Raw genomic sequence first — 22,685 nt, 5'->3', positions numbered from 1 at the left:
ACTGGATCACTCATACACACACTGCCATGATCCGAACAACATACAAACCTACAATCAATATTGGAGAGCAACATATCTGTCTCAGAACCCTGGAGGCAGATTACCCGTCTGTTTTCTCAATTGGGAAAACACATTTTATGATAAAAACAATTTTTAAAAAAATCTATATAATCTAGAAGGGATTCTAAACAAAAAAAAACCTAATAGTTGCGAATAGATATCTTTTTGAAAAGATAAAGATTTTTCTGGAAAGTAATCTAATTCCAAAGCCTTGTTCAGTGCCCATTGTACTGAACGTGTCACAGTGAGTCCACTACATACTGCTAGAAGTCTGACACAAAATCAGGAAAAGGTTTTTTTCATGGTGATCATCTTTCAGGTTCACTCAACCTGAAGCAATACCATTTAAGAAAGTGGTGCGTGACAGAACGGGTAAAGTAGAACGCAAGGAGTGGAACGTGTAAAATAATTCATTAAGGATCTTCCGGAAACACTATGCTGATACAAGCTGGACATTTTTTGTGTGCCACAAGTAACTCGATCTGTTTGGATCTTTCTCTTCAAGTCTCAGTGATAGTCACCATTGCTGGTGACTGTGACTACATCACTTTTCCCCCTTCCAGTGGGTAAAATATTTGGGCTGTTTTAAATAATGACTGGCACATTGGAAAGGCATTTATTCAACATCGATATAATTCAAACTGTCAAAACTTAGCACTCTTTTAAAACCAAATTTCAAAGATTGTTGTTTTCTTTCCAAACCTGACAAATCCGTCAAATGGAACTTTTGGGCTGAGTTTGTTTAGTGAAAAGTTTAAATGCATCCTCAGGAAATTCTTCATTTCTTTACTTGGATGACGACTAACCCATTTAAGGATCTTTTAAACTTGCCGCTTGAAGGAATTTCACTTGAAGGAATTTCAAACAAACACACATCACAGTGCAATTTCACTTCACAGTTTTTAACCCTAGACTGCATTTCATTCAACCCACTGTCACTTTTTAGTAATGCCTTCCAGAATGTAATCATTTCCTTTCAACACAGGGCTGGCTCTCTGCCAATATTTCTCTGTTACTAGAGGCATATGGGAGGGGGCATATCATTCCTCTCTGCTGGTCAAAACCATATGCATCTCTCCCTTTCCCCAGCAGAGATCCGTAAGCTAATGCATAGTACATATTCCCCATCACATAGCAAGTTATGTGCCAGGCTGGTGCCATTGAGAACTGAATGCAAAATGATAACTTCTTAGAAATTAAAGTTCAATGGTGTTTGCACTGTTAGAAAAATGCAACAAGCTGTTCAACAGGAGAGTTTCTTGACTTTCCAAGGAACAGGGGTTACATTATGTTTAATTTTTAGTGTGTGACCTATATTGTACAGGTGTAATGCACTGCTCGTGCAGTGCACTGCCATGGGACCCTGGCAGCTGCATACTGCAGGGACCTCAATATTTCCTTTTTAACACTGCACAGCAGGACCCTAGGCTGAAGGCACTGCCTCTGTAACACTGACTAAGGTTGTTGCTTTGACCACACAATTTTCCCAGTGAGTGGGTGGGGTGTATCACAATCTGCCCCTACACCCCAACAGGATATGGGAGGGGATGGCAACCATGATTCCTCTCGTACATTGCTACCTGCAGGCTACTGCTTATAACTGTTCATGGCAAAGAACAGCAAGGTCAGGTTTGTTTTGGGCTTCAGCCATTAAACAAATCCACCAAGGAAGGAAAGGAGAAAATGAAGCCACACAGAGCTCAGAATCTGCAGAGAAGCTGGTGACTTATTTATTGGCCACCTGTAGAGTTAGGAAGACAGGATTAGCACAGAAACCTCCAAATGAGATGGTGTCAGAAAAATCATAACCTTTGCCCAACTGCCCCTATAAAGCCCAATGCTGTCAATGTTTTATTTGAATAACTGTATCCATTAATACTGCAATCATTGCACTCCTGTTAGTATTTTGTCAATAACGTTTCCCCTTTCTGTTACCATGCTCAGTTTTTCTAATTTTGTTGAATGCTCTAGACCGTCTCCTCCAGAATATTGTGTTGTAAGAGGAAAGAGATATGCAAATAGCAGATCTTGTTTTTTTCCTTTTCCTCAAATGACATTCCCTTCCTCTGCTCAGAAAAGAAATTAAGCCACATTCAAAGAAGCTGTTCCAGAGAGACTGCTGCAGTTGGTAATTGAACCTAGTGAGGGAACTCGCAGATACATTACTGTATCCTGTCACTCCACAGATAAGAACTTGTACAATTATTAATTTAATCATTGATAACATCAGCCCCTTGGAAAAACATTGTTATTCCTCAGCAGATACCAGTTTAGGTTTACAATAGGATTTGTGTCACACAATGACGACTTTTGAATGGGCCTGCCCACTCACACAATACAAAAGAATGATGGCAGTTGGCTTGCCTTGTAACGAACGTGTTCTGTCAAAGTGAAAAGCCATCTCCCCGCTCTGCATTTGCTTGTGAATCATGATCTGAGGCTGGGGCTTGCATCGCCTGTCACAAGGATCAGAAGTGTGCGAGTTGGGCAGAGGGACACCATGGTGGGTTTTAATATGGACCCTTAAGTAGGAAGCAGTAGAAAAACCTGAGGAAAAAGACAGAAGAGATTCTGTCACTCCATCAGATGAAACCCCAACCCTTCCAAGCCTTCTGAACATCCAAAATTAAGAGTATGCCACCAGTCCTCTCCCTAAAGGAGTTGCTTCATGTCTAATACATTTTATTCTCAGTAGCTCGCACCTCACATTTTCTCCCTGTACACTTGTCAAGCAATATCCTTTGGCATGGAGGGGAAAGCAGTAAGCTTAGCACATTTGGGAATAAGCATACTTAAACCATTACACTTTAATGCTTTGTGGTACATTCGGTTCCACACTTGCCCTCAAGCTGGTCCCAGCAATACCACCAGAACTGAGACACCATCAGCACTTTAATATTTTCGTCTCTTACATCTCAAAATATTCGTTGCAGATACTGCTCAAGTTTGGAATGGCAAAGTCCAAAATTGTAAAACGTTTTCTAAAACAAAGTACAACGGAGAGTTTGTTTTCCATCTTAAGCTCCGAGTTGTAGGGTTTCTCTTTACTGAGTATACTACATCAGATTAGTTTTAAATTTTTGAATATCTAACTTGAGGGAATTGTGTGTGGAAACCACACCTTGGTAGGGCAAAGGCGCTAATATAGCTAGTCCAGCAATTACAGCAGGAATGGGATGGAAAGGAGTTGACGGATAGAACAGTGTGCTCCCAAAAGAAAATCAACCAGATATATTCTTCCCTTATTCCTTGAGCAAGACAGACAGAGGCTGTGAAAAGATTGGTTTACCTGATTGTTCAGTGTGCAGTGACATACAGAATGTAAAGTCAGAGCTACTAAATAGTTATAAGAATTCAAGGTTGGTCTTTGGACCGAGAACCACGATTCTATAAACCAGAATTTCAACTCATATTTGCACTGTGGCAAACAAATCCATGAGTGGCAGGTCAGACTGCGTGGCACCATCTGGTGAAAAAGTGGCAATGTGGTGGTGCAATGGTCGAGATTATCCCATCCCGAGTCTCACCACCCAAACAAGCCTAAAGGCAGATTAACTCAGAGATTCATTCAGTGTGGAGATTGCTGCAAAAATGGACTGTTCACACTTCAGACTGAAGGCAGTAGTGGAAATGCATGGGCAAAGAATGAAAGACATAACGCTCATAAAATGAGATGCATAATGAAATAAACAAGATACATAATTGATGGATAACAATGTACAGTTGCAGTGCAGGGCAATAAACCGAGTCTCAAAAAGGAAATGGCAAAAGTTCTTTTCAAAGGGAAAATCCTGCAGTGATTATCTAGAATAGCTCGGCTATCCAACAATTGTTGGCGGTCATTAACAGAAAAGGAACTTCTGAATACAAAGTAAAGCAGCAGTAAAACAGCCAGCCAGCAGGAACAGCCAGTGAAAAGAAGCCAAAAAATAAAAAAAAGTGTTGGATGATCACAATCAATAATCTCTGTGAAATCAACAGCCCAAGATAAAGCAAGCCTCACTAATGAGGAGGTGTGACACTGCGATCTTTGAGATCAGCCAACTATGCACCAGCAGCAAAAGATGTGGCAGCACGGCAGGGAGGGGAGAGAGGAGGGAGACGTACAATTAATCATAAAGCACCCACCAGCTCGGAAAGAACAATACATGCTGGCTTATTGATATTTTGTGACAGCATAAATGTGAAATGAAGGCATGACCATTACATTGGTCTAGCTTCAGGACAAGGTTTGCCCCAGATTCCTATTCTAACCCTTCAGAAGTTTTTTTTTAAAAAGACTTCCATTAAGCATTCTAAATTCTAATACTCCTATTTTTAAGGAAGATTTAATTACAGAATTAAAGACAAGTATTTTCATGGGCTGTGTTTTACCTCTTTCTTATCAATGGTGCTAATAAACGCAGCCATTTAAACATCATTTGAACTCATACATCCTTTCAGGATATAGCCATTGCATGCTACTGTGCTTAGTGACCAGGACTCTAGAGAAAGAGGTACACTAACATTAAGCTATAATAATACAGGTGAAGCTTCCGAGTGGTTCACTGGGCAAATACATCATGTTATTGTACTGAGTTACACAGATAAAAAGGTCTGCTGCTTATCGAATTTTAGCCAAAGAATAGTACCCTTCCTATTGGCGACAGTAGTCATACCATCCAATGACACAGTAGCCTGCAGGGGGTCACGTACCAAGAATTAGCACTCGAGTGAAGTGCCGGAAGGCAGTCACTGCTTGTGGGACCACAGCTCAAAATGATAAGCAACTCCAGAAAAGGACAGGATTAAGTTGGAATGGGAGTTGGAGGAGGGAAGGAGAGGATTAATTAATGGATACCTCTCCATTATATTTAAATGGACAGCTGAGCATCCACCTCACATAGCCACCCAATGACTCAGGTTTAGTGTAGCGTGATCCATGTAAGTTCTGGGTTACTGTTTAGATAGTGGCAGTAGAATTCTGCATTTATCTTTAAGCATTCGCGCAACAAATTTTCTCCTGGATCTGAATTAAGTTGACTGGCAAAAAGAGCAAAGGTGCCATGAGAAAAATCTTTGCAATGAAATGAGTGGTTATGATGTGAAATGCTTTGTCTGAAAGAGTGCTGGAGGCAGATTCAATCATGGCTTTTAAAAGGGAGTCAGATAAGTACTTGCAGAGGGAAAACATTCAGGGATGTGGGAAAGGATGGATTTCTCATACAGGGAGCCACAGACCCAATGGGCTGAATGACCTCCTTCTGTACTATAACCAACCATTCTATGTTTTGATCAGTAGTTTAAGACATTTTTGTGACTGTGTACTTTTAAATCCACATCAAGTCCAGCTTTAGAAATTATTTCTTCATTCAGCTACTCCAACACTCAACTTTGAATGAATTATTGTTTTTTGGGCATATTCCAGTCAATATTTGCTGTGTTCTAAGGGTGCAGTGGGAATTCAACTAAATGATTACAACATATTTGAAGAAATAGGACATCTGCTCACATTACACTCAAATCAATTGACAAAACATCAAGTATAAAAAAAAATTAATGTAAGTCACCAAACCAGTTGATGTCATTTGTGTATTAGACAAAGAGTTCAGGATATCTTGGGCTGTGACCGAAGAATTATACATCACCTTGCAATTTTTTGTATTTTCGCTCCTAGCCTGGACACAGAAACACCACATATCCAAGTTTAATGCCCAACTAACTAACCAACTGCACTGGCTGCAGCAAGAAACTGACACATACACACAAGGAACACAAAAATCAGGATTCTTACTTGGAGTCTGGAAACATCAAAACCTTTGAGGGGAGGGAGGCACCATTCTAGGATAAAGCTCAGCTTCGTACAGGAGTGAGTTGATAAAGCAATGATGTTACAGACAGCATGTATGTAAGCAGCTGAATTCAGAGGATACCAATCACTCACAATGAATGCAAATCAGACAAGGTGTCTTCAGTGCCCCTGTATGCCTCCTAGCACCTACTCTGATTGACCAGAAAGACATTTGTCCTACAGTGGTGGTATGAGAAAGGTAAAAACTCTCAGTAAATAGAAAAAAGATCCAGCATTCATCATTTCAATTTATTCTCAAGTAACCAATATCATATTCACAATGCGCACTAGGGTATTAAACTGAATCCCACACTGCATGGTCTTTCCTTGGTTGCCGTAGTACTCAAAAATAAACCCCAACTAATCAGATACTTCAGGGAATACTGGCTTCTGCTGGGATTAAGATGACTGTTGGCATGATTACCTAAACAATCCCAATCTCAAAGGCCTTGTATTGATACCATTCAAACACTGGGAACTCAACCTATATTGCTCAGCCAGGGTCGAGTGCTCTGGCTATAATTATGAAGCAGGGGCTTAATACAATTCTTTTAAATACAAAATGCCACTGTGCTTAAAAATCCCAATTGGGTTTGAAATGAATTTTGTCTCAAGGCCACATGATTGCTGGTGTTGGAAAGAGAGAATGTCACAGTGACAAAACATACTTCTTAAGTAAGCAGCCAGAAAACATTGTTAGGGTTGTATAGAGAGAGCCTCCCTCTTTATTGAAAAGTCACACATATGATCAGAGGACAAGTCAACACCAGAGGAAATGTTGCATCCCTCAATATGAACATAAAATTCACAAACAAAGTTTGAGCGGCAGAAAAGATATGGGTGGGATTTTCCAGTTCAACCCATTGTGGGAAATGTTGTGGGCAGAACAGAAAATTTGCAAAGGCAGCCAGAAGTCCACTGACTTTCGCCCCAGCCTAAGACTTATAAAGCTGGTATATAAAAGACTAATTAAGTGGGAAAGGGTGAGGATGGGCCTGCGCAAGACCTCACTCAGACCTAATGAGATGCTTTGCAACACTTACTGGCTGCTATACAGAACTGGAGACAGAAAAGCAATACTTTTCCCCACAGTGATTAATGGCAAGCTTAGCAACTTATTCAAATTTTTAAAAGTAATCTTCGTTGGAAAGTTGGCATAGCTGGCATGATCAGCATTTGTTGCCTATTGCTACTTGCCCTTGAGCTGAGTGACTTGCTTGACCATTTCAGAGGGCAGATAACAGTCAACCACATTGTGTGGACCTTGAGTCACATATAGGCCAGACTGGGGAAGAATGGCAGATTTCCTTCTCTCAGTGACACAAGTGAACCAGTTTGCTTTTTACAACAATTGATGTTAGTCTGGAACAAGCTTTTCAATTCCAGGACTTATAAACTGAATTTAAGTTCTACCAGCTGTCGTGGTGGAGTTTGAACCCATGTTCCTAGATTAGCCTGGATCTCTAAATGACTAGGCTAGTGACATTACCATTGTGTCACCTTCTCCCAAGATTGTCTTAATATGAAGTTATGGAGCCAAACTAGTGAAGAAAACATACAGTTATAGTCATGTGGCATTATAAACTAAACACTTCATATCTTGGGTCTTAAAAATGGCAACCAATCACCTCTGGATAAAGAAAGAGGCAGACTGTATAAACATAAGACCAAGATGTTACATGGGCTTGCTCACACTGGAGCTTGTGCAATTCAGAAAAAAGTAGAGGGAGGCATGCAGAAGAGCAAAACCAGTCACAGGATGAACTTTTTAGCAGTCAGATGTAGTCAGCGACTGCTTACTAAGTGCAAGGATTACTAAACACAACAGCACTGTAAAGACTGAGATAAGCCCAGTTTGCTGGGCCGATGTCCTACAATATGCTAGCAGTGCAGGAGGCACACCACCACCCACTTAGTTATTTGCTACTATCATCAATTGCTATTTCTGCTGTAGAAAGTGGATAATTACTTGGACTTTTGAAATTTCTTCATCAAGTTATGCCTATCTTACAAAAGGCATGATCGGCATAATTTCTTGATTAAAATGAAACTAGAGGGTAACAGAGCTTCCTATTAGAAAGGTAAACTAAAGATTTTCAGTTCACCAACTCTGCAGATCTACTTCTACTAAAGACAGCACAGAACTCACAATCACCTTTTCTATCAGCAACATTCAGTTAACAATAATTTCCAAACACACATTTAAACTAATTGGGTTGAAGTGGGATGAATACTTTGCATGTGTAATACTTTCGAAACACTATGCTATATTTCACATGGCAGTCCAGATTCACATTAGAGAAACCAAATTTCATGAATGTTAATTTCATCCTTTCAAAAACATCTTAGGTTTTAGGTGCTTCTTTCAACTTTACCATCAAGAATCTTTCACAGTTTAAGCCACAGTATAAATCACTGAATGTTTTTATTTCGGCTTTGTCTCTTAGTGTAATTAAAAACACAACATCCTCAGACCAACAAAGCACATCAGATTAATAGAACATCTCTACAGAATCAACCTTTAATTGAGTTGGGTTTTCCTTTTTAATTAAGTCCTCTTCAATTTTTAAACATTACCTTTGTTACAGATGTTACAGATGTTATTTGGTCCTTCGTTGTGCTTTTTGATGTGATCAGTCATATAAGCTGCACGCAGGTATTTCCCACACACCTGACAGGGGACCTTCTCCTCATGACATGTCAAATGAGAACGCAGGCGATCTTTGGTCGCAAAGGAAGCTTCACAGGTCTGCAGAACATAAACAATAAGGAAATGATTCTGATAATAACAGTGGTGTCAGCCATGGCTCATTTGGTAGCATTCTCGCCTCTGGGTTCAAGTCCAACTCCAAGACTGGAACACAAAAATCAAGTGCAATGCCGAGAAGACCTTCAGATGAAGCATTAAACTGAGCCATCTATGGTCCTTCCAGGTGGACGTAAAATATCCCATATTGCGGGATATGGGGATCAAAGGTTATGGGGGAGAAAGCAGGATAGGGTTATTGAGTTGGACAATCAGCCATGATCGTGATGAATGGCTGAGTAGACTCAAAGGGTTGAATGGCATCCTCCTCCTACTACTACTACCATCTTCTATGTTTCTATGTTTTGAAGATAGTAGGAAAGGAGTTATCCTTACTGTTCTAGCCAATGTCAATCCCTCAATCAACATCTACTAAATGATACGGTCATTATCACTTTGCTATTTGTGGGGGCTTGCTGTGCACTGGCTGTGTTTCCTACATTACAGCAGTGACAACGCATTAAAACAACTTCAAATCATTTTGAGATGTTTGGTGGTCATGAACGACACAACAGAAATAAAATAATTTTTAAAAATCTATTCAACAGTATAATTCCCAATTACCATTTAAAAATTAAGCAGAAATCAACACATTCCTTTTCAGTTTAGTTGGTAAATTCCCTGCACTAAAGAGGCCAGAAACACCATAACGTTCTATCTCGGCACTATTATGAAGTATTGATGTTAGTTAAGGTAAGTGTAAAATTGCTGAAATTGGCCTCAAGTGTCCCTAGGCAAGAGAAAGTTAGGGTTCCCGCGCCCGATTGTTATCCAGTAGCTCCTGATGTCCAGCTGCCAGGTGAAGACAGGACCAGACTTTCTGCAGCACTCTCCAACTGGCAAATTGCATTGGGAGTATCGTTGGCAGAAATGTAGCAACTGCTATAGAGTAAGGGGTATGGCATTACCTACATTATACATTTGGGCAAGATTATTTGAGTCCGGAGAGGGAAATAAACTCTGCCCTGCTGCAAGTTGTCCCCAGACCCAGGTTAGGATCCCGTGCTCTGGGTTGCAAGCCATTGCCAAAGGCAAAACCAGTTACTTTTTGATGGCAGTGGTGAAAGAGCTGGAACCTCGAGGGATGGTGGATGCTTACAGGCAGATATGTTCCTTTGGAAAGAGAACTGGTGTTTCCTTTAAGTACTTGAGGAAGGCAATGGGAAACCACTGTACGTATTCTTTTCTCTAGTCAAACTGGTCACTGAACCTCGACATGGGAAGCTATACAAGCAACACAAGAAGAACTTGCAGGACTGCGAGACATGGAGCAAACAGCAGATAACTTGTCCTCAGGCAGATCACTGCTAAACCTAAAAGCTTTGGAGATTGTATAATGAACAAACAACATACCTGACATTTAAAAGGCCTCTCAGCAGTGTGCACCTGTTTGATGTGTCCATTCAAGTGATCCGGTCTGTAAAAAAAAAAATATTTAAATTAGCTAGGTATTGAAATTTAAGATTTTTAAAACATTTATTACACACACACCTTCAAAGAGCAGAATTAAGTACTTTGGAGATTATTTAAAAGAATTAATTCTAGGAATTTAAACATCGTGGTATGGTCAAGTGGACAAGGCTTGAGAAATCAGGCCAACATAAAACTGGGCATTTTAAATTAGTACAGCTAAAAAATTAGTACAGCTCCGGTCTTCACGGAGGAAGACGTGAATAATTTGCCGGGTGTTAGCGATGGAAAGGTGGTAGGACTGGAGGGTCTCAATGACATTATTGTTACTAGAGGGGCGGTGCTCGACAGACTGGAGGGACTGATTGTGGACAAGTCCCCAGGACCGGATGGAATGCATCCGAGGGTTCTGAAAGAAATGGCGGAGGTGATAGTGGATGCCTTGGTGGTTATTTTCCAAACGTTGCTGGATTCCGGGGAAGTGCTGGAAGATTGGAAAGCGGCTAATGTTACGCCGTTGTTTAAGAAGGGTGCCAGGCAAAAGGCTGGGAATTATAGGCCGGTTAGTTTAACGTCTGTTGTATGTAAAATGTTAGAATCCGTCATCAAGGAGGAAATAGCGAGGCATCTTGAGGGGAATTGCTTGATAGAGCAGACGCAGCACGGTTTCGTTAAGGGGAAGTCATGTCTGACAAATTTATTGGAGTTCTATGAGGATGTGTCTAGGGCGGTGGATGTGGTCTTTCTTGATTTTGAGAAGGCGTTTGACAAGGTGCCTCACAAGAGGTTATTGCAGAAGGTAAGGGGACATGGAGTTGGGGGTAGGGTGTTAGCATGGATAGAGGATTGGTTGTCAAATAGGAGGCAGAGAGTGGGGGTTAATGGGTGCTATTCGGATTGGCGGTTGGTGACTAGTGGAGTGCCCCGGGGGTCGGTGCTGGGGCCTCAGCTATTTACCATTTATATAGATGATCTGGAGGAGGGAACCGAGCGTATGGTGTCGAAATTTGCTGATGACACCAAGATTGGAGGAAAGGCAAATTGTGCAGAGGGTGTGGAGAGTCTGCAGAAGGATCTAGATAGGCTGGGCGAATGGGCCAGGAACTGGCAAATGGAATTTAATGTTGGCAAGTGCGAGGTGGTCCACTTTGGTAGGAATAACGGTAGGAAGAATTATTACTTACGTGGCGAAAAACTACAGCAGGCAACAGTGCAGAGGGACCTCGGGGTCCTTGCGCATGAGTCACAAAAACCCAGCCTGCAGGTGCAGCAGGTGGTCAGGAAGGCTAATGGGATGCTGGCCTTCATAGCGAGGAGGATTGAATATAAAAGTAGGGAGGTCTTGCTGCGGCTGTATAGGGCATTGGTGAGGCCGCAGCTGGAGTACTGTGTGCAGTTTTGGGCGCCGTACTTACGCAAGGATATTTTGGCCTTGGAGGGAGTGCAGAGGAGGTTTACTAGGCTGATACCGGAGTTGAGGGGGTTGAGCTATGAGGAGAGGCTGAATAAACTAGGCTTGTACTTGTTAGAGTTTAGAAGAATGAGGGGAGATCTCATTGAGACGTATAAGATGATGAATGGGATGGATAGGATAGAGGTGGAGAGACTCTTCCCGCTCAGATAGAACAGTAGGACTAGGGGGCACAGCCTCAAGATAAAGGGGGGGCGGTTTAGAACGGAGTTGAGGAGGAACTTCTTCACTCAAAGGGTGGTGAATCTCTGGAATTCTCTGCCCGTTGAAGTGGTGGAGGCTACCTCGCTAAATATTTTTAAGACGCGGGTTGATGGGTTTTTGATAAGCGAGGGGATTAAGGGTTATGGGGAGAGGGCAGGAATGTGGAACTGAGCCACGACAGATCAGCCATGATCTTATTGAATGGCGGGGCAGGCTCAAAGGGCTAGATGGCCTACTCCTGCTCCTATTTCTTATGTTATGTAAAAACTGCTTCTATGAGGTCACCACAGGTCAAAAGCCAACAGGGACACATACCAGAACTGTCTCGCGTATCGAACAGGGATACTTCACTTTAACAACAGGGAAGTCATCATGACCCGAATCCAGACCTTTTACATATTGAATGGAGAGGCTTAAACTTTACAATGGAAGAGTCGCTATAGCCCAAAGCCATCAGGAGGTATTCAACCAGAAGATATGATTGTGTATTCCCTAGTTTCAGCCAGACTCCCCGCGATGAAAGAGATATGTACAACTAGGATGATCTGGCCTAACCTCATTGAGTGTTGTGACCCTCCAACTTTTCGTCCCATTGGCCAGAAACCAGCAAACATTCTATGAAGGAAGGAGGGATAAAAACAGCCATATTCAAGACAAACTCCAGGGAAGATTCCACCACCCTAACCAGGGATGGCGCAAGGAGGAGCGCGTGTGAGATCCATCTTAGTACTAAGCAGACCAAATCCATCTGTTGTTGTGAGCCAGTGAACTGAATCCAACAACCCAATCAATTTCACCAGACTGGATAATATCTATTTCTCAGGCAATTAGCCTACTTTGAAGAAAGTTAACTTAATATATCGAGTGTTTTTAATAAAGTTAAGTTTGAATCACAGTCCTTTGTCTGTCTCAAAGTAAAGGCACTTGAGTAAGTGTAATAAACTGGTTGAAGTATCTGTATAGAATATTTCACAGACAATAACTGGCAAGACTGGGGTATATTGCTGATTCTTGGCTGCTGAAAAAGTAATGGTGAACCCTCTCCTTGAACTTCTGCAATCTGTGTGGTGAAGGAACTCCAACAATGTTGATAGGAAGGGATAGGAATGGCAACAAGTGAATATTTCAGCTGCTGTGAGGTAGTAGTGGGTGAACAAAACTCAACTGTGGTCCAAGAAATTGGTCATTAAGTGCTCACTGTAAGGGGCAGTGTGTGAAAAACTTGCGTTGGGAATAAGGGAAAGTTAGGGCTGAATATAGTATGGTGATATAAGTAGTTCAAAATAGAACAGAGTTATGCAAGAGAAGTAAAGAGAGTGCATGAAAGATCAAAGTGCACGCTTGGAGTTAAGCGGGCAAGTTCTACTCTTTCCATAGGGTTTAAGACAGCACATAATTTGGTAATTATTTAATAATATATATTAAAAGCACCTTAAGTAAATAATTTAATTTATTATTTAAAACACATTAAGGATGGCAGGACAGATGATTGTCAAGGTTGCAGCATTAGGGAGTTGCTGGATGACACTGTGATCCATGACAAACACATCTGCAGTAAGTGTGAGGCTGGAAGAACTTTGGCTCAGAGTCATTGAGCTGGACACTGAGCTGCAGACATTGCAACACATCAGGCAAGGAGAGAATTACTTGGATGCTTTATTTCAGGAGGTGGTCACACCCCTTAGGATAGGATCTTCTGGTTTTGAAAGTGGTCGGGGGGGGCGGTGGTGTGTGTGTGTGTGTGTGTGTGTGTGTGTGTGAGAGAGAGAGACAGAGAGAGAGAGAGAGAGAGACTACAACTGGGGCACGCCAGAGGGCAGGAATGTTAGCCTCTACAAATATCCAACAGGTTTAAAGTTCTCTCAGCTTGTTTGGTTAAGAGCTAAATTCTCCCTCAGCGTACCCAAACAGGCGCTGGAGTGTGGCGACTAGGAGATTTTCACAATAACTTCACTGCAATGTGACTAATAAATACTTGCCTACTTGTGACTAATAAATAAACCTTACTTTAATACTATGGGCACTATAAATCTGAAATTAAAAGAAACGTTGAAAATACTGAGCAGGTCAAGCAGCATCTGTGAAGAATGAAACAGGGTTAGTATTTCAGGTCTGTGACTTCCATAGACCAAAAACGTTAACTGCTTCTCTTCATAATTTCAGCTTGTTTGGTTGGGGGCTGCAGGCTGATAAGCTAACTGACCATGTCACTGTGGTACAGAAAGCCATTCAAGTGGGCAGAGCACATGAGACGGTAGTGACAGTTGGAGACAGTCTTCAGTGGCATTTTCTATTTGTTCAGATGAGTGCAAGATGAAAAGCTTTAACAACATGTCTCTTTGCAGCAATTGGGGTTTGGTTTAGCTCAGTTGGCTGGACAGCTGGTTATTGGTGCAAAGCTACACCAACAGTGCAATTCCTGTACCAACTGGGGTTATTTATGAGGGCCTGCCTTCTCAACCTTGCCCCTCGCCTGGGATGTGGTGATCCTCCCCACCAGTCAGCCTATGGTCTTCTGGGACTATGGTGACTTTACCTTTCAGCAGTATACAATTCCTGAAAGCAACTTTGCCAGAGGACCGGTGAACAACAGCATCACTGTTGTCACGTGAGGACTGGGGAGAGGGAAGGATTTGGTGGAAAAAAAATAGCAATTCACTAGCAGGAACAGTTGATAATTTTCCCAAAAGCAAAAGAGGCAGCATGGTGGCACAGTGGTTAGCACTGCTGCCTCATAGTGCCAGGGAACCATGTTCAATTTCTGGCTTGGGTCACTGTCCATGTGGAGTCTGCACATTCTCCCCGTGTCTACAGTGGGTTTCCTCCGGGTGCTCCAGTTTCTTCCCAAAGTCTGAAAGACATGCTGGTTAAGTGCATTGGCTATGCTAAATTCTCCCTCAACGTACTCAAACAGGTGCTGGAGTGTGGCAACTAGAAGATTTTCACAATAACTTCACTGCAATGTGACTAATAAATACTTGCCTACTTGTAACTAATAAATAAATTTTACTTTAATACTATAAATCTGAAATTAAAGGAAATGTTGGAATCAAGCATTATGGGAAGGAGGCAGGAGAATGGGGATGAGAATCATATCAGCCATGATTGAATGATGGGGCAGACTCAGTGCACCGAATATCCTAATTCTGCTCCTGTATCTTATGGTCTTATGATGTTTACATTTGCCTGTTTTTGCAAAATTTACCCTGAAGGAAATCAATTGCATCCTTTAAAGCAAGATAGCTACAAGGACAGAAAATCCACAATGTAGCTGCAGCTTCTGATCCTTACTTTTAATTCCTCCACATCTTTGTCTTCCCCTAAGGGACCCGTTGTAACATCCACACAAATATCCTGTGCTCAGGTGACTGCTTATTCACCACCTAACATCCTTCATTCATTCACTAAAGTCATTCCTTGAGTTCCAGCTGATTTCCAGCCTTCAAAAGTCTCTTTAAAAAAAAAACTTCTTAATCCCCGGGGATTTTAATTTTTCTTTTTGCTCTATGTTGCCTTTCTTTGTCATGTGAATGCTTTCTATGATGTCTTCCTTCCGCATGTAGAGCATGTCTTATACCCAAGTACAGCTATTAAGATATGGTTTACCCCTGTCAGGTGTATCAACACTTTTGTTATGCCAGGTACAAGTCTTTACGTCTTCAGGACTGCGCAACTATACCAGGTAAGAATCAAGAGCGTGAGGAAATACTTTACAGTTGCCTAGAAGAGTGCAGCTCCAACAACACTCAAAAAGCTTGACATCATCCAGGACAAAGAAATATGCCAACCACAGCCATAAACATTCATTCCCTCCGCCACCGATGTACAATGGCAGCAGTTGATGCACTGCAGCAAATCATCACGGTTCCGTCTACAGTACCTTCCAAACTTGTAACCTCTGCCATCTAGAAGGACATGGGCAGCACATGCATGAGAACATCACCACCTGCAAGTGTATCATGTTCATCCACTGACTCCCCTTTTCACTTCTTCAAGGAGCTGTCTCGAGTAACAGCAGGTTTGAATGATAAATTGTAACAGGGAATCATTCTAGCATTTAAGAGATATAAATAAAACACTCTAATCAATATTTATATCTTCACAAGATGAACTTATTAACTGAGCCTATGCAATATGGACAGTTATTTAACAGTGTTGGGTAATGATCAAACACTGGTACTCAAGACTTAAGAGTTTTAAGCACAGCCCCACGTAGTCAATTATAGGACGTGACAGAAATATTACTAAATCCTGGAAAACATCATTAGTTGAAAACATAAGCAATTTCAAGAGCAGCTAGGGATGAGCAAGAAATGCTAGCCTTGCCTGCAATGCTCACAGCCCACAGAAGAATTTTTTAAAATCTTCTGAACACCAACTCTCTTTACTTAGTAACTGACTCTGGAATCGACTTCTGCTGTGTTCCCTGTGCCGTCTCCCATTATTAATTTTGCTGTGGTGTCTCAGATAAGCTCCAATGACCTGGTTGCTGTGGTAACCGTGTGCATGTCTGGCTGTGTGTGTGGCTGTGTGGGCGTGTGTGCAGCCCCACACTGAAAGTTAATCTCCCTGTAAAATGACTGCACCACACAGCAACGCACGATCAATGCAAAATAATATAGGGAAATACTGCAGATGCTGGAAACCTGAAAAAACAGAAAATGCTGGAAAAACTCGGCTGGACGGGCAGAATCTGTGGAGGGAGAAACAGAGTTAACATTTCAAGTTCAATATGACTCTGCTGCGGAACGGATCTGAAGGAAGAACCATACTGGACTTGAATTTGTTTCTCTTGCCATCGATGCTTCCAGATCTGTTGAGTTTCTTGGACATTTTATGTTTTTATTATTTATGTTCAGTCCATAGCTGCATCATTTGCAAACTGATCTTAAATCTAAACTATGTTTAGATTTAGATCTAAACTAAACATAGCCTTGTGTAACTATGGTGGAGGCAGGAGGTGGACGCAACATTCAGCACGTCTCCCAGGAAATAAAAAGAAAGCAACTTGAAGAGAACTCATTTCCTACTTTAAAAGGGAAATATAGGAGTGACTACAAAACGGTGAAATTTCCCCAGCCCTCAGGCACGCCCCATTACATCTGACATCTCACTCGGCCATATTACCTTGCTGGGAAGTGAAATATTTCCCTCACCCACAAAACCACACTATGTCCCCAAAATTTGACCCACCCACAGCACCGCAATACACTGCACTCCAAATATGATGGGCTAAGTTTTGCTAATAATCACATACTCACGTAACCTGAGTAAATGCCTTCTGGGAATCATTAAAAACAAGCTAAGAAACTCCCCATTAACCTTTCTGGTGACCCCTCAAAAAATGTAATTTTATTAGTCAATGTTGACCTACCCTTCACTAATCCATATTCTTTGTGATCAGCTTATATTCATATGAAAAGCTTTCTGTGACTTGAAAGTCACAGTGCCACTGTGCCACCCCAACAATGATAAGTGATCTTATTGATACAGGTTTCTGTCAGAGTTTGACAGGATAGATGCCAAGATGATGTTTTCACTTGGGGAGAAATCTAGAAATAAGAGAGACAGTTTAAAAATAAGAGGTCTCCCATTCAAGACAGAGGTGAGGAGGAACCCCTTCTCAGAGGGTCATTAGTCTCGGAATTCTCTTTCATAGTGAGCAGTGAAACACGGTCACTGAATATATTCAAGACTGAATGAGACAGATCTTTGACCAACAAGGAAGTTGAGGCTTATGGGGACAGACAAGAAAGTGGAGTTAAGACCACAATCAGTTCAGCCATGACCGTACTGAATGGTTGAGTAGCCTAAATGGGCTGAGTGGCCTATTCTTGCTCCTACTACTTATGATCTTAAGAAAGAAGCCTAGATAAGAGACAGAAAATTAAAAAGAATTGATAAATTGAACCTGAGCACAAATGAAGCAACATTCCTATCTATCTGCATTATACAACCACATTACTACTGCTGAAGTTTATACACTACTGCCACTGAAGTGCAAAATACAATCTGCATTCCGAAGCAAAGAGACAATACAAATTCCTTCTCACATCACACAGCATGTAATGATAGAATTATTGGTCAAGTGCACACTTTTCACCTACGACATGATCTTCAGGCTTCTGCTTATCATTTTAAAGTCATTCAAGGAAGCCATGTTTGAGATTGAAAGCATTATTGCTGGGCCTGAGATCAGCAGGGTCCCTTGGGTCTGAGCAGCTCTCGGTTCAGGCCGAAAGGACTGTAACCCTCTCCTGTGGACAGCAATAGTTAGCTCTTTGGCTTCAACAATTATCAATTGTTCAAAGTTTTGCAAGGGACTGTTAACTGTTGAACAGGAGTTGAAATTTTAACAGCGGCTAGCGAACAGAGCTTAAGAAGACATAGTCAGCTAGGTGAGTTCCTCATTCAGAGTTGATGCAGACACAATGGGCCAAATGGCCTCCTCCTGCTCTGTAACAATTGTGAAACGACAAACAAGAAGGTGACATCCAAATAGACTTGCCACTGAAGAATAAAAGACAATGACATGATTAAAGTGCCGATACAGCATTGGACCAAAAACTCTGTTTCAATTCCAGCAGCACACACAATTAGACAATTTACATTAGGGAGACACTGCATCTCCTGCAACGTGAAATCTTTCACAAGCTATTCAAGGCGTGCTTACATGTAAGAAAGCATACCTTAAGTTCATTGACATACCCAAAATCCAAAACCTGGACTGGTTCACAGTTTGGTGTGGGGGTTGGTGCAGAGGAGGGTCAGAGACTCACCTGCTCCTAATTGCCAGTCAGTAAATCTTGCTGGAAAACGCATATCTACGGATATTCAGTAAAGACAGCAACAAGTTCCTCTGTGACCTCTCTCATTGTGAATAGGCTAGAATATCAGTTACCAATATCATGCATGAAACTACATTCCAAAAATACGAAGTGGTTTGATAAAGGGCTGAGAAATCTAGGACTAACCAAGCAAGCTACTCAAATAGAAGTCGTTACATCGCAAGTCCCTGTTGGGCTTGGCCTTTGTTACCTGGCAACAAAGCTAGCCTACTTTTGACTGTAGCATCATACAATTTTTATCTGTGAAAGCAGGAACAAGTTTATGCCGTTGAGAGATTCAGAAGCATTTTAACTGACAATTTTCTCTAGGATAAACTCAGCACTGTGCAGATTGTATTACAGGCACCATAGAGAAGTACCAAACTGAATTACATTTATAGAGAAAAGACCATCACACTCTCTCCATTCTCTGCTACAGCCCCACTTGGAAGGACTCAAGGGAAGCAAAACACAAGGATGTAATTAAAATGTTGTGGTCACGAAAGCGAAGCATGTGAGGACTGGGGAAAAATAACTTTTTCTTGTTTAGAAAAGGAAAATACCGTGGATGTTGGTAATATGAAGTGAACATGTTGGAAATACTCACTTAGCAGGCGAGGTAGTTTCTGTGGAGAGTGACCTGAAACATTAACAGTTTCTCCTTCCACAGATACTGCCAGACCTAAATATTACCAACAAGATTGTTTCATTTCTTCCTTGTTTCGGTACACCATGTCACCATCAAGTAATCCCAGGTCACAGAGCCTTTTAGCTCTAGAGTAAAGCTCTATCTGCTCTGCTCCAACATTGTGTCATAGCCACAACTTCATTGTGCTGGTACACAGTGGCACAATGGTTCGCTGCCGCACAGCACCAAGGATCCAAATTCGATTTCCGGCTCAGGTCGCTGCCCGTGCGGAGTCTGCACATTCTCCCCTTGTCTGCCTGGGTTTCCTCCGGGTGCTCCTGTTTCCTCCCACAGTCCAAAACCCATGCTAAACTCTCCCTCAGTGTACCAGTACAGGCACCAGAGTAAGGCGACTAGGGGATTTTTCACAGTAACTTCATTGCAGTGTTAATGTAAGCCTGCTTGTGACACTAATAAATAAACTTTAAAATTTAATGTTTTTCCACACAGCCAATCTGTGCTCACTCCATTATTGAAGATCACTCATTCAGTCTGGACAGTTTTGTGCTGTCAATTCACAATCCCAAAAGTTAGGTTGCTTTTATTCCGAATCATTTCAATGCAGTACACCCACAGCCATCCGAAAAGAGATCTCAGTCCTATTGCCCAATTCTTATCCAGGTCCTAGAGACAGAAGGATGATGTACTTATCTATATATTTAGAGAGTTAGAAAGAGAGCTCCATCAGTGAGTCCACATGTCCCAAATTAAGTGATGAGGATTGGTGAGTATGGCAGCACAGTGGATACATTACTGGACCATAGACTAGAGGCCTGGGTCCCGAGACACAAGTATAGATGCCACCAAAAAGAGTCAGGTTAATTAACCTTAATGACTTTTTCCTAATTCCAACAAATTTTTGCATTTCATCCAGCTTGAGAGAAAAAAAGCTGCAAGTTTGGAAGTGATTTTAAAGGTTTGGACTCAAAAGTTTCAAATATGAATGGGCAAATGTCTTAACTATAAGCAACCTTATAGCATTAACACCCACCATGCAAAGTGTCATCAAAGCGTTTGTAACCCAGCTCCATGGTTTTCAATGAAAATCAGAGTCATTTGCATTCAATTAGGTGCTTCAGGTAGTATTTTGAATAAAAATCACAATTGACTTGAAGGTTTTGATATTTATAATGCAAATTGATTGACCTGGGGGAAAAATTGGATACTTTTTATTTGAAACTACTTAACCCGCGATGGAAATCAGGTAGCTTCAGAGAAAGGTAATATTAAAAGACTTGGTTCCTCCAAGTGTGCTTTTTGCACAGCTCTCATTCTCTCAGTGACTGCTTCTTTTATTTCCCCCTTTCTAGAACCAAAAAACACAACCAATCCTCCATAAATCTATTTGACTTTGAAGTTATCCATTAAAATTCAAAAGATGGCTATCGATAAGGAATGTTATTCTGGCCATCCTTTTAGAAAACCCTCAATACATAAACATACATAACATAGCATTGCATCAAATTTTCTTAAAACTTTTCTGGGCTTCAATTTCCAGTACTCCACTCAAAGGGTCTAATCCATCTGTGCAGAAGAACCTCGACATCTGAGCTAAATTTGTTTTTCCACTAATTTGGAGTCAAATCTCCTTGTCCTACTGTCACAGTTTGGTTTGTGGTACACAGGAAAAGCACTTAGCCATTTAACCCCTCAAGCCTGTTCCACCATTCAGTTAGATCATCAGAACAGCACAGTGGTCAGCATCACTGCCTCATAGCACTAGGGACCTGGGTTCAATATTGGCCTTGGGTCACTGTGTAGAGTTTGCACATTCTCTGCATGGATTTTCTCCAGGTGCTCCAGTTTCCACCCACAGTCCAAAGATGTGCGGGTTAGATAGATTGGCCATGCTAAATTTCCCCTTAGTGTCAGAAGGATTAGCAGGGGGTTAAAGGATTAGGAGCTGGGTGGGATTGTCGTCGGTGCAGGCTCAATGGGCTGAATGGCATCTTTCTGCACTGTAGGGATTCTGTGATTGCTGATTTTTAACCTAACTCCACATTCCTGTCCTTGGTCGATATTCTTTCATACACTTGATTAACAAAAACTGGTAACCCCAGATTTAAAACTTACAATTGATCTTGCATAAATTGCCATTTGCGGAAGAGTATTTCAAACTCCTACCATCCTTTGCATGAAGAAACATTTCCTAATTTCACTCCTGAAAGATCAGACCATAATTTTTAGACTATGATACTAGTCCAAGATCCTCAGCCCCAGTTTCTCTTCCCCTTCGTTCATTCCAATTAATATCTAGAAAACTGTAGTTGGATCACTGCTTAACCTTATAAATTCCAAGGAATACAATCCTAGGTGGTGTAATTTCTCATAATTTGCCTCCCCATGCATCACTTCAGTAAATCAAACCTGTATTCCCTCCGAGGTCAATGTACCCTTTCTAAGGTGTAGCGCTCAGAACTGCTCAGAGTGCTCCAGTTATAATCTAAAGAGATGAAGCATGACCTCGAGTATATCCTACTCCTCTAGATATGAAGGCCAGTATTCTTCTGACAAAGCTTTTTTTACACTGTTCATTATTTTATATCCAAAAATCATCTCTTTCCATCGTTGAAAAGCCCACGTCTCTCCATTTTCTCCCCTCTTAACTGAATCTTGTTGCTCTTCTGAGAACAGCCTCCTGAGACTGTCTACCTCTCTAGTTTCTGAGCAACCACAAAATGGACACAGTACACATAGAAAATAAGACCAGTAGCCAACAGTCCATGTTCAAATGCAACATCTGGACAATATCTAGGCTTGGGCTGACAAATGGCAAGTAACATTAGTACCACACAAATGCCAGGCTATGACCATCACCAAGAAGGGACACTAACCACCACCACCTCACGACATTCAATGGTGTTACCATCACTGAATCCCACATTGTCAACATCCTTGGGGTTACCACTAGCCAGAAACTCAACTGGACTCACCACATAAACACAATGGCTATAAGCCAGAATACTGCGGCGAGTAACTCACCTCCTGACTCCCCAAAGCCTATCCACCATCTACAAGGCACAAGTCAGGAGTATAATGGAATACTCCCCCCACTTGTCTGGATGGGTGCAGTTTCAACACTCAAGAAGCTTGACACCATCCAGAACAAAGCAGCCCACTTGATTGGCACCACATCTACAAACATTCAATCCTTCCACCACCGATGCTCAGCAGCAGCAGTCTGTACTATCTACAAAATGCACTGCAGCAATTCACCAAAGATCCTTGGACAGAACCTTCCAAACCCATGACCACTTCTAGCTAGAAGGACAAGGGCAGCAGATAAATGGGAGGACCACCACCTAGAAGTTCTCTCCAAGCCACTCATCATCCTGACTTGAAAATATATCACCGTCCCTTTGCAATCACTGGGTCAAATTTCTGGATTT

General features: G+C 41.6%; 1 protein-coding gene across 1 annotated transcript in view; it reads right to left on the bottom strand.

The window, feature by feature from the left end:
* The window catches only part of patz1 (POZ/BTB and AT hook containing zinc finger 1), a 51,669-nt gene that overhangs the window by 5,338 nt on the left and 23,646 nt on the right, over positions 1–22,685 (bottom strand). Inside the window, 3 exon segments of the mRNA XM_080208551.1 lie at positions 2,425–2,607; positions 8,468–8,639; positions 10,050–10,113. Of these exon segments, the coding sequence (XP_080064677.1) occupies positions 2,425–2,607; positions 8,468–8,639; positions 10,050–10,113 (419 nt within the window).

This window comes from Carcharhinus amblyrhynchos, chromosome 20, assembly GCF_965287045.1.
Source record: "Carcharhinus amblyrhynchos chromosome 20, sCarAmb.v2.hapA, whole genome shotgun sequence".
NCBI lineage: Eukaryota > Metazoa > Chordata > Chondrichthyes > Carcharhiniformes > Carcharhinidae > Carcharhinus > Carcharhinus amblyrhynchos.
Note: the sequence above shows the minus strand (reverse complement) of the source record. Positions and strands in the feature narration are given on the sequence as shown.